The following is a 15,600-nucleotide window of genomic DNA, read 5'->3' as shown; positions in this document are numbered from 1 at the left end:
AAAAAGTATTTTAAGAAATAATGGGCAAATATTTTCCCACTGGATGAAAACTGTAAGCCCCAGGTCCAAGAAACCCAATAAACATTAGTACAAAAGGAACATGAAAAAAAAAACCAAACTACACCACGGCACACCAAATAAGCAGCCAGAGGAAAAAATATGCACTTTTGAGGAACAGAGATACAAATCACAGCCTGTTTCTTGTTGGAAACAATGCAAGCCAGAAGACAGTGGAGCAATAACTTTAAAATACAGAAACAGAAAAAATGTCAACTTAGAATTCAATTCTTGGAAAAAATATCTTACAAGAATACAGTCAAGTAAGTGAATGTAAAGACTGGTGGAATTTGAATGAAGTATGTAGTTTAGTTAAACTTATTGCACCCATGTAAATTAACACATGGTTTTGAGAATATACTATGGTTATGTAAGATGTTATCTTTGGGGAAAGATGATAAAGGGTACTACTTCTTGTGAGTCTTAAATTATTTCAAAATAAATTTTATTTTTGGGGGGGAAGATTAGCCCTGAGCTAACATCTGCCACCCATCCTCCTCTTTTTGCTGAGGAAGACTGGCCCTGAGCTAACATCCGTGCCCATCTTACTCTCCTTTTATGTGGGATGCCTGCTACGGCATGGCTTAACAAGCAGTGCACAGGTCTGCACCTGGGATCCAAACGGGCAAACCATGGGCCGCTGAAGCGGAACGTGCAAGCTTAACTGCTGCGCCACTGGGCCAGCCCCTAAAATTTTTTCCAAGGCGTGAAATAAACACTTTTTCAGACTTTCAGTAGTTGAAAGGATTTACCACCAGCAGATAGGTACTTCACTAGATATTAAAGGAAGTACTTCAGGCAGAAGGAAAACAGTACCCTGTGGAAATCTGGATCTGTACAAAGAATGAAGAGCACCAGAAACAGTAACTACATGAGTAAATATAAGAAACTTTCCCCCTTACAATTTACATCTCTTTGAAAGATAATTGACTATTCAAAGCAAAAGCAGTAACAATGTATTGTAGTGTTTATAACGTGTAGAAATAAAATATACGACAATAGCACAAAGTTTGGGAGGGGAGAAATGGAAGTGTAATATTGTGAGCTTGTTGTACTATTTCTGAAGTACTTTAAGACTCAGTGATAGTCAGTGTTATGGACTGAATTATGTCTCCTCCAAATTTATAGGTTTAAGCCCTAATCCTTAATGTGACTGCATTTGAAATTGGGGCCTTTAAAGAGGTAATTAAGGTTAATTGTGGTCATAAGGATGGGCCCTTAATCTGATATGACTGGCGTCTTAGAAGAAATTGAGGAAATACCAGGGATGCGTGAGCACGGAGAAAAGGCCTGTTTCTGTGAGAAGAAACACAGCAAGAAGATGGTGTTTGCAAGCTAAGGAAACCTCAGGAGCAGCCAACGCTGCTGGCATTTTGATCTTGGACTCTCCCCTTCTAGAACTATGAGAAAATGAATTTCTGTTGTGTAAGCCACTCAGTATATTATGGCCCTAGCAGACTGGGATGGTTGGTGATAAGTTAAATCTATGTACTATAAAACCTAAGGCAACCACTGTAATATCAGAACAAAGAGTTACAGCTAATAAACTGGGAGGGGAGATAAAATGGAGTTTAAAAAATCAGGTAATCCCAAAGCAAGCAGAAAAAGGAAAAGGGAAACAAAGAACAGATGGAACAAATATAAAACAAATAGCAAGATGCTAGATAGATTTAAATTCAGTTATATCAGTAATCACATTAAATGTAAGTAGTCTAAACATCCCAATAAAAAGGCAGAGATTTTCAGATTGGATTAAAAAAAGAACAAGATCCAACTACATATGAAGCTGACCAGAAACCTACTTTAAACATAAAGACAAAAATAGATTAATACCATGAACTAATTAAAAGAAAGCTGAACTAGTTGTATTCTTATCAGACGAAGTAGATTTCAGAGCAGTGAATGCTACCAGGGACAAAGAAGTTCATTTGGTAAAGATAAAGGGGACAGTTCATTGAGAGTATGGTTATGCCATTCTGAAATGTTTAGGCACTTAATAATAGAGGGTTAAAATATATGAGAGAAAGACTAATAGAATTGTAAAGAGAAAAAGAGAGTGATAGAGATTTCAGTATTCCTCTCTCAATAGTCAAAGGAAGAGACAGAAAATCAGTAGATGTGAGACTTGAACAACTCTATTAGTTTGACGTTTGTAGAACACTCTGCCCACCAACAACCAAATACATATTATTTTCAAGTGCACATAGAACATTGACCAAGGCAGATCAATTCCGGGTCATGGAACAGGTCTCAATAAATTTAAAAGGATTCATGTCATACAAACATGTTCTCTGACCACAATGGAATTAAATTAGAAATCAATAACAGAAAAATCTTTGGAGAATCTTAAGTATTTGGATACTAAATAACGCACTTCTAAATTACTCATGGGGCAAAGAAGAAATGGAAAGGGAAATTAGAAAGTATTTTGAACTGAATGAAAAGGAAAACATGTCAAAAGTTGTGAGATGCCACTAAAGCAGTAATCAGAGGGAAATTTATAGCACTGAATGCCTATATTAGCAAAGAAAAAAGGTTCCCAAACCAATGATTTCAGCTTCTACCTTAAGAAACTAGAAAAAGAAGAGCAAATTAAACCCAAAGAAAGCATAAGGAAAGAAACAATTAAGATCAGGGCAGAAATCAATAAAGAGCAAATGGAAAAAAATAGAGAAAAATTAAACCAAAAGCTGGTTCTTTGAGAAGATCCATAAAATTGATAAATATCTAGCCAAACTGTTTATGAAAAAAAGATAAAAGTCACAAATTACCAGTATCAGGAATGAAATAGGTGACATCATTAGATCCTACAGATATTATTATAAGGATACTAAGGAAATATTATGAATCATTTTATGGCAATAAGTTTGACAAGAGATGAAACAGACAAATCTTTGAAAGACAGACTACCCAGGTTCACTCAGGAAGTAACAGATAACCTGATTAGCTCTAAATGCTTTAAAGAAATTGAATTTGTAGTGAAAAACCTTCCCACAACGATGGCCCAGATGGCTTCACTGGTGAATTCTATCAAGTATTTAAGGAAGAAATAGTATGAGTTCTGCACAAAGTTTTCCAAAAAATTGAAAAAGAAGGAAAACTTCCCAACTCCTTCTATGAAGTCAGCATTACTATGATAGCAAAACCAGATGAAGACATTGCACACAAAGAAAACCAGTATATAAACCCAACTGTATTATCAGTAATCACATTAAATGTAAGGAGTCTAAACATCCCAATAATGCATATAGTGTAGTAGTCTAAATATCCCAATAATGTATAATGTATATTTCTCATGTATATAGATGCACAAGTTCTTAACAAAATTATAGTAGATTGAATCCCAATGGTATGTAAAAAGGATAATACACCATGAAGAATTGGAATTTGTCTCAGTCATGTAAGGTTGGTTTAATATTTAAAAATCCATTGATGTAACTAATCATATTACCTCACTAAAACCATATGATCATCTCAATAGATACAGAAAAAACATGTGACAAAATCTAACATCAATTCCTGGTAAAAACTCTCAGCAAACTAGAAATACAAGAGAACATCCTTAATCTGAAAAAAAAAAAAAAAACTGAAAAAACTAAAGCCGATATCATACGTAATGGTGAAAAACTAAATGCTTTTTTCCTAAGATCAGAATTAAGGCCAGAATGTCTGCTTTCACCACTTCTGTTTAGCATTTTACTGAATGTTCTAGTGTCATATGAAGAAGTGAGACATACACATTGGCAAGAAATAAGGGAAGATGTCTTTATTCACAGAGACGTAGTCATCTATAGTTAAAATATAAATCATCTGTAGCTAATAAGATAGAATCTTTAGAAAAAACTGTTAGAACAAATGAGTTCTGTAAAGTTGCATTATACAAAATCAACATACCCAACTCAGCTTTATTTCTCTATTGTAGTGTGATGAATGGTGGCCCCTGAAAAAATATGTTTACGTCCTAATCCCTGGAATTGGTGAATTTTACCAGATGTAATTAAGTTAAGGATCTTGAGATGAGATTATTCTGAATTATTCAGATGGGCCCTGAATCCAGTGACAAATGTTCTTTTAAGATTGAGGCAGAGGGAGATTGCACACAAAGGAGAAAGTGATGTGAGGATGGAGGGCAGAAACTGAAGTGATGTAGTACAAGCCAACGCACGCCCCCAAATGCTGGCAGTCACCAGAAGCTAGGAGAGAGGCATGGAGTGGATTCTTTCTGCTCCAGTGCCTCTGGAGGTAGTGCAACCACCTTAATTTTGGACTCCTGGCCTCCAGAAACTGTAAGAGAATAAATTTCTGTTGTTTTAAGCCATCAAGTTTGTGGTAATTAGTTCCAGCAGCCACAGGAAACTGGTACATGTATACTAGCAACAAACATTCATACATTGGGATGTTAAAAATTACGCAGTTTATGATAATATCAGAAATATAAAGTAGGGATCAGTCTGACAAAAGATCTGAAGACCTGTACAGTGAAAATTTTAGAACATTCCTGAGAGGAATTAAAGAAGACCTAAGTAAATGGAGATGTGTATCATGTTCATGAATCTGAAGACGTCAGTTCTCCCAAAATTGATGTATAGATTCAGTGCAATCTCAATTAAAATTCACCAGGCTGCTTAGTAGAAATTGACAAACTTATTCCAATCTTACTGTGAATATGCAAAAGGCCTATAAACCAAACCAAAGTAAAAAAAAAAAAACGACAAGAAAAAGATGCAAGACTTCCAATACCTGACTTCAAGAGTTACTGTAAAGCTACAATAATCAAGACAGTGTGCTGTTGTCATGAAGATGGATTGGCATCGGTGGAACAGATTACAGAGTCCGGAAATTAACTCCCTAATACATAGTTGATTTTTAACAAAGTAGCAAAGGCTATTCAGTGGAGAAAGAATTATCTTTTTAGCAAACAGTGCTGGGAGAGTTGAGTGCAAAACATGTTAGTTTAGACCTATCCCTCACACTATATAAAGGTGAAACTCAGGGGCTGGCCCCGTGGCCGAGTCACTGTTTGCATGCTCTACTTTGGCTGCCCAGGGTTTTGCCGGTTTGGATCCTGGGCATGGACATGGCACCGCTCATCAGGCCATGCTGAGATGGCGCCCCACATAGCACAACCAGAAGGACCTGCAGCTAGAGTATATACAACTATGTACTGGAGGGCTTTGGGAAGAAGGAGGGGGAAGGGGAGCGGGAGGGGGTTGGTAACAGATGTTAGCTCAGGTGCTTATCTTTAAAAAAAAAAAAATTAACTCAGAGTGGGTCATAGACCTAAATGTAAAACGTGAAACTACAAAACTTGCAGAAGAAAATATCTGTGTCCATTGGTTAGGCAAATATTCCTTAGCTCCAACACTAAATACATGATCCATAAAAGAAAAACTTGATAAACTGGACTTCATAAACACTTAAGAACCTCTGTTCTTTGAAAGATACTATTGGGAAAATGTAAAGACAAATCATAGACCTGGAGAAAATGCTTGTATATCACGTATCTGACAAAGGACTTCTATCCATTACTGTCAAAATTCTGTAACAGAAAACAAGCAAACCCAATAAAAATGGTCAAAAAATGTGAATAGACTTTTCACCAAAGAAGATACAGAATGGTGAATCATTTGGGAAATGCAAATTATAGTTACGAGACTTTACTACACACCTACTAAGATGTCCAAAATGTAAAAGTCTGACCAAAGGCCTTGTTCCCGAGTAGAGTAATTTGATCTCTTCAGGTAGTACTGGTGGACATATTAAAATAGTACAACTCCTTTGGAAAACAGCGTACCAATTTTTTGAAAAGTTTGTGTATACACATACCATATGTCCAGGCCATTCACTGCTAGGTATTTACCCAAGAGTAACAAAACATGTTCATACAAGGACTTATACATGAGTATTCATTGCACCTTTGTTTGTAATAGCCAAAAACTGGAAACAACCTTTGTCCATCAGATGAAAGGATAAACAAATTGTGGTATGTTGATACTATTAAATGTTAATCAGCAGTAAAAAAAATGAAGGAAATATTGGTAGAGGCAATGACACGGATGAATCTTAATGAAGCCAAGCGAAAGAAGCTAGCCAAAAAACCAGGACATACATATGTATGTAAGATTCATTTATATTAAATTCTAGAAAATACAGACTAATTTATAATGATAAAAAATGGATCAGTGATTGCCTAGAGACCAAATAGGGGAGCAGAGAGGAATGGAAAGGAGGGATTTAAAGGAGTCTCATGGAAGCTTGGGCATGATGGATAATATTCATTAATATTCATTAACTTAGTAGTGGTTTCATGATCATCTACCTATGTCGACTTATCAAAGTTTGTGTTTTAAATATGTGCAGTTTATTATATGTTGCTTATATCTAAATAAAGCTGTTAAGAAAAAGTCACCAGGTCATGTTTCATTCAGAGAATGGAAAGATTACTGATAACAACTTATGAAGCCATTAAGACAGGTAAAGCAAATTGAGCTCATTATAAGGAGTTATACCTTGGAAGTATTTTGTGGTTTTATGAGTTTCCTATGCAATTAAAAAAAGAAAACCTGACCAATGTTCAGGAATGTTAGTGGTTTCTCGATCATTCATACATCACCTTAAGACAACTTTCTTTTTCTTACAGACCTGTTTTACATGTGTAGCATGAAATATTTCATGATATTTTGTGTTGTAATTTCATTCAATCTTTCTCTTCCTATCTTTTTACCTAATTTTAAAAAATATTTAATGGCTTCACTATTTTGTTGCACTGTTTATTAAATATTAGTCCCCTAATTTTGGGACTAATTTATTGTGGTTTTAGATAGTAAGTATCCTGTTTGCAGTGGAGTCCAGCAGAGTATTAAATACTGAATTTTACTTTAAAAGTAAGTTTCCGTGGAATCATATAATAGTAGAAAAGTGTAAAATTGTATTAAATCTGAGTGAGAAACCTCATCAGAAAATTACTTCATTTTTTTAAAAAGCTTCATTGGTCATTTGTAGATAGGAAATACTCTCTCATTTTGATTGGATGGGATGTCTGGATTGAAACATTAATTATTATTTCATTTAAAATAAAACGATGATAATCACAACAGTACTTTTTCAGCTGAAGATCAGGACTCTTGATCTAATACATTTGTGTCCAGAGTACAGGTAGGAATCATACCCAAATGCTGGGGAATTATGTCAATTTGGAGAACTCACTATATAAAAAGGACTTGGTTGTTTTTGGCATGAAAGTTGCAGTGTAAATTTAAGTGTATGAGAACCTAAAATTCTATTTTTATTGACAAATTTTCACAAAGTGAATATCTCTTATTTGACTTGAATAAACATTGATTTCTTTTTCAAATGTGCATTTATAATGTTGAAGACACGAATGAAGAATAGGATTTAAAAGACAAATACAAATTAGATAGAAATAGAAATTTTGAATAGAAATACAATTATCTATATTAAAAAAGACAAATTTAATAATATAGGAACAAATCTAGATAGTTATAAAGAGATTATCTAAATCATAGGGCAAAAATAATAAAACTTTTGCTTTTTCACTATTCCTTTTCTCATTTCGTTCTCTTTAGTGTTGTTGAAGTTAGACAATTTATATAACCCAAGTCCTTGAATTGTCTCTCTAGACAGAATCTTCATCTCCTAAAGCTTAAAGAAATTATTTATTTTCTGATGAATGACTTTTCATTTTAATGTGATATTAGTTTTAGTTACCAGTTTTGTCTTATCTTTCAAAAAATTATTATTAATATGTTAAATGTGGGTGCCTATGCTATTTTGTTACTTTATAAAACTTATTTATATTTTAAACTAGTAATATTAAAGCAGTTTTAAGAATGCATCTTTTTATTGTAGTTATTGTTTTATCTAATTTTGTCATGAAAGAATTCTCATTATTATAGTAATTTTTCATTATTACTCTATTTCTGGTAGTTTTCTAATCTGGCTACAGGAATTTGTATTATCTGTTAATAATAGTAGCTCTACTCTCATTCCTAGATTTTGTTTTATCCCTCAATCTTATGTAATTCTTTTTTTTGCCATTTGAATCTTTTTACTTTTTCTCTAATCGCAAATACTTAGATTTGAATAAAACAAGCTCCGAAACTGCTCACTTAAGGGAACCACCCAGCCATCTTAAATCAGGAAACAGGAAGGAGGGAGGGTTTTAGGCCCTTCTTTTCACTTTTTAATTAAAATTCACTGTCAGGTAGGTTTTTTGCATCTGTGCTTGTTGCAGTTTAGTGTATAAATTTTTTAGTTAAATTTTAATAACTTCTATTATAAATTTGGAGGCCCTTTACAATTTGTTATAATGACATTTTATATATACGGTTTGTTTGGAAACACTAGAATAGACTTTCCCTTCCTTTTTCTCCTTTATAGGATCCCTTAAAAGTAGACTTTCAAATTAATTTAGAATAGATTTAATTTAGAGAAACTCAGCTTTGAAATCAGATGGTCTGTTATTCACAGTGAATGTAGGATATAAGTGAAATGTAAACTGGGTAATACCTAATTCTCAGGAATATGCTACTAAGATCTTTGTATGCATATATAATTTTCTTTGTCTAAATTTGCTGTCTCTTAGTAATCTTGTAATCCTGAAGTCCCTATCTCTCCCAGGCGTTTTGGAGTCTTTAACCAAAATACCTGATTACTTTTATCTTGATTCTTATCTTCTAAAATAGATTTAGGATTAAATCTGATTTAGCTCTGAAATGATCTTGTTGGTAGCCTTTGTTCTCTTTCAACTAGCTCAGTAAAATGCACTGACTTATTTTCTACTCTAGAAACTAAGGAATTGACCATACTTTTAAAGAACATGCCACTATTTTTGAAAACTTCAAAATTTGGAAGGTTTAAAATATATATATATAAGTGATGGAAGAGGATTTTTTTCTCTTTGGAAAGTATATTTTGGCTGAGGCCTGATTGTTTTTCTTTTCAGAATTTCATGTCTCAAATGTGGGAGTAAAAGATGTTCGTTCTGTATATCTAATATATTTTAATTAAGCCCAGATTAACATTTCTTCTATATTCTGTCACTTTGTATTTAATTTTAACTGGCTTGTAACTGGTAAAATATTTGTTTTATAGTTTAAAATTACGTTAGCCTGTTGACTTATCTTACAAATCTAATACTTTGAACTCTAACTTGGCAGTTTAAAGTGTCGTTCATATCAAGTAGGGTAGTTGTTCTTCAGTTGTACAATAATTAGTCCACCTTCTTATTTTCTGCCTTCTATGGAAATTAAGTTTTACATCCTAATGATCAATGCTAAAATACTTTTAAGTGATTAAATATTTTGCATCATGATTCAATGTGTTTTAAAACTTAGTTTATACGTATACATAGAATTCGGGCTGAAGTATGAACATAATAAATTATCTCCTTATTTGACCCTTTTGGAAGTTGAATTCAAATGATATCATTAACAGTCATTGAATCTTTATACTTAAGCATGTGGAATTTAAAGTGGTCACTATTTCAGAAAAATATTTAGGATATTCGTGTGTTCGACATGGAGAAAATATAGGCCATTTATCAGTTTGATATACAGTCTCATAATGTTCTAATAGTTTTTAAAGCCAAAAGTACCATTCCACGTTAATATATAAAATGTTTGGCATAGTACAACTGTGAAGAAATGTTTTTTCCATATAACCTCATAGTAACATATTTTTAATATAACAAAGTACATGTGATGCTTTGCAGGCATTGGGGCCTCTATTATGCTTTTCTTATATCTTGATTCCTCCCATATTTGCCTTGTTTTTAAGTGTTTTTTCTTGTCTTTACTCTGTTACCTAAATACATGGTACCATATTATTGGGGAAATGTCTCAAGTGCTTACAAAAAAGGAAGTGATTCATTTTGGAATAAAGACAGTTTTGACCTTGATCCTGGTAGAAGTGGTTTAGAGATATTAAATTTGAAACTTGTTGCTCAGTTTTGAGGTAGTCTCAACCTCCCAGTTCTCTAAAATGTGCTAGGATAGTTTGGTAATGATGCATATTTGACAATAAAGGCAAATTTTACATGTTTCTGAGGTTAAATTCTGCAAGTGAAATGATTACTATCTTCAAATTTGATTAAAAATTTCCTGCAAGAAAGAAATTTAATTATACCACCCCAAAATAAGAAAACTAAAAAACACTGTAAATCCTTTCAATAAAATACTTTGCTCAGTAAATAAAGCACTGTGGAGTAATGCCTAGTAGATTCAATGTCTTTTTTGGGCTTAAAGTGTGTTAACTTACTATATTTGATTTTTAAATAGACACCAAATCCTACTGCAAGCGAGTTTATTCCTAAAGGAGGATCGACCTCCAGGCTGAGTAACGTGTCCCAGTCAAATATGTCTGCCTTCTCTCAAGTTTTCTCTCACCCATCCATGGGAAGTCCTGCTGCTGCTGGATTAGCACCAGGTAAGCTGAGTAACTATTTCCAGTGACTTCTAGATATCAAATCTGTAAGCACCGTTTGCTGTGAGTCTGTCAGAACTGAAGTTGTATACTTGAATGATTCACATTTAAACACATTATAAGTTTTGTTTTGTAGGTTTTGGTACCATAGACCAAATGTGTAGTTGAAAATGATAAAGCAAAAATTTAAAGATGAACAAAAATTGTGTATAAAGATATTTAAAAGCACAAAAATAAATTTAAAGGAGAAAATGGTTATTTAGAAAAAAATACCTATCTGGACCTTAGTATTTCTCTATTTTTTAAAGTCAGCGATAATGCTGTTTCACTCAAAAACTTCTGTAAAAGCACCAGAAATAGAATATTGCTGTATATATATGTTTCAGAGTTCTCCTTTTCTACTAAGTTTCTAAAATAATAATTTATTCTATATCATTCTAAATAAAAGTTTAGATGTCTTGCCTTTCAGATGTTTGACTATAAATTTGTAGTAGTAATTTTAAATTGGATACAGTATTATAAACAATAGTGGGAAAGAAATGTAAACTGTTAGGGGTCATTGAAGTAGGGAAAACAGTTCTTCTCAATCTCTTTCTTCCAAGTTTACCCATAATGGCAGAAGAGTTTGAACAAACCAGCGGTCTTGAGGCATAGTTCAAAGGGACTCTTTGAGAACCCTGTTTTCTTTGAAGTCCTCTCTTTTATTTTAAAAATTCATGCAAAGTTTGCCTTCTACTCCATAACATAAACATTTATTTTAATATAAAATATGAAAAATTTCTTAGATAACATCAGTCATCCCTGTGGATATGTACCTTAATTAGAAATGTAAGGTATGTGAAATTACATTGAATTCATAGCGAGTGCTGAGCAGGTTACTTTGTGTCTGTAAAATGTTTGAGCTGCCCACACAGATTATGTTTCAAGAACCCGCACTGAATAATCATCACTTGGTATTGAATATTTCAAAAACCAGAAACAAAATGAAATATACACACACTAAATGAAGCCAAAAGAGCTATCTAGATCAGCCTGGAACTAGTACTGCCTCCAGAGTTTAATCCAATTAGTAAGATAAGTCATGGGTTTTGATACTGCTATCAAAATCCAGGACGTTTTTTGGAAGAGGAATGAGAGAAGATAATAACAACTATGGAACAGAGCATCTGATTTAGCATGTAGAGTATCAAGCGTATGCAGAGGCTGAATAACCTTGTGTTGCCAAGGATTTTATCAGTGCCTCCTTCCCCCAATCCCCTCCCCTTCCCACTCCTCTTGCCCTCCCTTACAACCACCTCCACCTCACTTGTCCCCTTACCTTTTCTTCGACTTTGGCTCTTCTCAGGTTCAGTTAATTTTTGTAAACATTTTCCCTTCTTCCCTAGAGAGCAGTGTCAGAATTGAATGTCCCTGGTAGCCTAAAAGTTTTACTGCTAAGTAATACGCTACTATGGTTTTTCTCCCATTGAGGTGTGTTCGAGTTGTTTACATGAGCATAATCTCCATGTCGATTACACATCTAAAATTTCTTGGAGATTGTCCAAACTTCTGAGCAGTGTTTATAAAACACCCACAATAATGGTATGCGTATGCCAATCAGAAAACTTCGGCTTTCTTAATTAAGCGCCAATTTATTTGGGCCTAACGACACATCTTCCCATCTTTCAAAAGTAAATATTTTGTTTGCATATTTGACTAGACTAGTTCAAGCTTGCCATTTAAAAAAAAATAGGCTTTTGAAGTATTGAAGGAGTTAAAAATGCCAAAGGGAATTTTAGATCCTGAAAACATTTACTTAAAAAATCCATTAATGCTGTGGTATTTGTTTAAGCTTGCCAGTAGGGTATTTTCCTGTATGTTGGTAAGTGTTTCATTGGTCCCAATTGGGTATCACAACTAAATTTAGGGTGAAATTAATTAATTTAAAAATTAAATTAGCTGAGAAACTATTTATGCTTCTGCATAGTTCTAACATTAAAATATTCATTCCGCTTCCTATTAGTGAAAGTAATTACTATCTGGAACCATTGGAAATAGGCCAATATGGCATATTAAATGTATTCCTGAATTCTTTATACCTATTACTTAAAAATTGTTCATTCAAATGACAATCATTTAAGCTAAAATATTTTCCCAAAATACTGGAATGATGAATGGTTTTGCACTTATTATTTCTCCATGTTTTCTCCTTTTAATTAATGGCTTACTATTCTTTGGAGATGAGCAAAGAAAAAAAATTGTCTGCCTTGCTTTCAGAAAACCGTTTTACCCCTTCTGTGTCTTCTATCGTTTCTTACCCACAAAGGTTATTTTTTTTTCAAGGCCTAGGAAAGGTTCTTGACATTTCTACTTTAAGGTTGTAGAATAAAAAAAGTCGTAGAGTTCTTTACCTACCTTGGTGGTGATTTAATTTATCTTTAATGCTTCTTGTCTACTGTAGTTGTAACCTATTGGTAATTTTCAGTTATAAAGTTTCATTTTCTCTTTTTTCAACTTATATTCCAGAAATTATTGCCCTTGAAAATAGGTCAAATTACTGTTTTTCTAAAAAATCTGAAACCTTAGTTTGGCACTCAAATGTAAAGTAGAATAATGTCACTTTTATTATATTTGGAAAAATACATATTGGAATATATTCTGACCAAAAGTGTAAAAATATTTAAGCAAAGTTGAGTAGCTATAAGTTGAGAACCACTTAACACACCCTTAGCAAAATTTATTTCCAAAGTGTGCTACAATAAGAATACTTTTAAAGTGGTGCATAGTCTAAAGATAAAGATACATTTTTCTAGTAGTTTTTGCTTTAGGCACACATTTTTTGAATAGATCTTTACAAGTGAAAATATGCCTACTCTAAGTATATGAAATGTTAATTTGTGGTTTAATTTTTTATGCCATGAGAAATAGTTTTATCATGAGAACTAATTGCTGAATTTTTTTTAATCAGAATTTTTCTTAAGAGTATTTTGATTTGATAGTAGACTTAGTAAACTAAGTCTTGGTATACTTTAAGTTTAATTACCTCAGTATTAACCATAGTCTGAAAGGGATTTTTAAGAGAGGTAGCAAAAGGAGCATACATTTCTGGGTAGTGTTCTGGTGTGTCATCTGCTGGTTTAATGCGGTTCTAACTCAAGAATTGGGCATCTCTTGTTCTGCTTAATTGTGTGTGGACACTTGGCAGGGGCGGAGGAGAGTCCCTGAATTTGAAAATGCCATCACCGATTTGTAAATGAGAAAGAAAGCCATAGTGACTTTCAGTATTTTCAAATATTCATTCCTTCAAGATGAGTACGGTGCAGATTTTGGGACTATTAGATATATTTTATTGTAAGTTATGATGACAAATCTCAGATGATTCATTTGGGGAGAAGAACTTAATTATTATACTAATCATTATTGAATAATTGTATTCATTTATTAGAAATTTTATTGTAATATTTTAGAAAAATCTAAAAAAAATCTATGTTTTTAGATCCAGTTTTTTGAAGTCTTTAATCTTTTTTTATATATTCCTGTGGGTGCCAAATCGATGGGTAAAATTGGCTAATATTCTTTATTTTTTGGCTTAGGCAAAGTATGAGCGGAAAGGGGAAATTAATATTTATCGTTCTTCTTAAAAATATTAAAATATTAAACTTTTTTTTATATATAGTGTACTATTTAAAAGTAGAGTTACTTATTCTTGTAATGTTGAAAGGTTTGAGTGAGGAGATTGTTTTTAAAGTTCTATGCTAAAAGATGTTCTATGATTCCTTAGCTCTATGGCGTTTCATATCATAGATGGAGAAATGGTGTGGAAGGTGCAGCGCCGAGTCCTCGAAGACCAGAGCAGTCTCGTCCGCTGTTTGTGGGATGAAGGCAGGAGCCCAGAGGTGAGAAGAGGCTGGGGCAGCAAAAGCCCCAGATGAAGCCTAGCCTACTGGGCCTCCCTGGGGCACCTGCTCTGCGGCCACCGATCTGCACGTGCTCTCTCAAGGGCGGCAGCCAAGCCGAAGAGACGGAGCCCCAGGGGTGAGCCCTTGGCTAGCCCAGCGGGTCCTGGGAGAAGACCAGCAGAAAGGCCTGGCCACTGAGGGCCAAGCCGACGCTGGGCTGGGCGCTGCCGCCCCGCTATCCGCCCCATCCCCGCCACCTCGCCTCCGGGACCACAGGAGCAGGGAGCACCGGGCCCACCTCTGACCTCTCGTCTCAGGTGCGCTGGATGTGGGCAGTGACACGGCCGCGGGGGCCTGGGACTCGCTCGGCAGCCTCTGCCCGGCGCACGTGGACTTGAGCATCTGGAAGACGGCGAGGGGCACCACGTTCAGCTTCAGCAGGTCCAGCAGGATCCTGGAGAGACAGACGCGCTGCGCAAGGAGCCTCCTCGCCCGGGCCAGGCTGCTCGGCCAGAGCGGGCAGGCGTGGCCGCCTCCCTCAAGACCCCGACTCTACGCTGGGCCTCAAGAGGGTCCGACAAGGGCGGTGGCTGGGAGAGCTGGAGGGTCGGGGGTCGCCGAGCGCGCAGCCCCGCCCGCGCCCGCTCACTTGAACACATCGGGGTCCATGGCGCCGCCCGCCGCCTGCACCAGCTCGTACAGCTCCATCTCCTCGGCGCTCAGCACCTTCTTCCGCCGCAGCGCGAGCTTCTGCAGGGCCGCCTCCAGCCCCGGTGACGCCCCCAGCCCCGGTCCGGCGCCCGGAGCAGCCATCTGCGCGGCCGCGGGAAAGTGCCCTTCCCGCCAGGCCCCTGTCCCCTGCCCAAGTCCCGTTCCCCAGCCCCGCCCCACGGGCGCGCCCACAGCCACCTCTACCCTCCGACCGTTCCTTTCCCGGCAGCCCGACCCCGGAGGGCAGGGCCGGCTTCGTCTCCCCTCGGTCCCTCGGTCCGCAGACGTGTACGCGCTGGACTGTCTGTTAGCTGTAGGGGAAAACGTGGCCGACCGCTGAGACCCGCTCCTTGGCGATCAGGGCTTCCCTGCTGGGCTGCCTCGGTCGTTGTCCCTTAGGTAGCAGCACCCAGCGCAGTGCCTGGCATCCAGTGGGCGCTCAATAAATGCCGGTGGGAAGAAGGGCAGTCAACACACTCTGTGTAATTGTTCTGCGCCGGTTCCCCACGAG

At 36.1% G+C, this 15,600-nt stretch overlaps 1 protein-coding gene across 1 annotated transcript in view; it reads left to right on the top strand.

Moving 5' to 3' along the window:
* LOC102149088 (PAN2-PAN3 deadenylation complex subunit PAN3) overlaps positions 1–15,563 on the top strand; it is a 66,598-nt gene extending 51,035 nt beyond the window's left edge. Inside the window, exons 6-8 of the mRNA XM_070219898.1 lie at positions 10,356–10,503; positions 14,284–14,375; positions 14,696–15,563. Of these exons, the coding sequence (XP_070075999.1) occupies positions 10,356–10,503; positions 14,284–14,375; positions 14,696–14,776 (321 nt within the window). The 3' untranslated portion in view covers positions 14,777–15,563. The remainder of the gene's footprint in view (positions 1–10,355; positions 10,504–14,283; positions 14,376–14,695) is intronic.
* The last annotated feature ends 37 nt before the right edge of the window (positions 15,564–15,600 follow it).

This window comes from Equus caballus, chromosome 8 (assembly GCF_041296265.1).
Source record: "Equus caballus isolate H_3958 breed thoroughbred chromosome 8, TB-T2T, whole genome shotgun sequence".
NCBI classification, from domain to species: Eukaryota; Metazoa; Chordata; class Mammalia; order Perissodactyla; family Equidae; genus Equus; species Equus caballus.
Note: the sequence above shows the minus strand (reverse complement) of the source record. Positions and strands in the feature narration are given on the sequence as shown.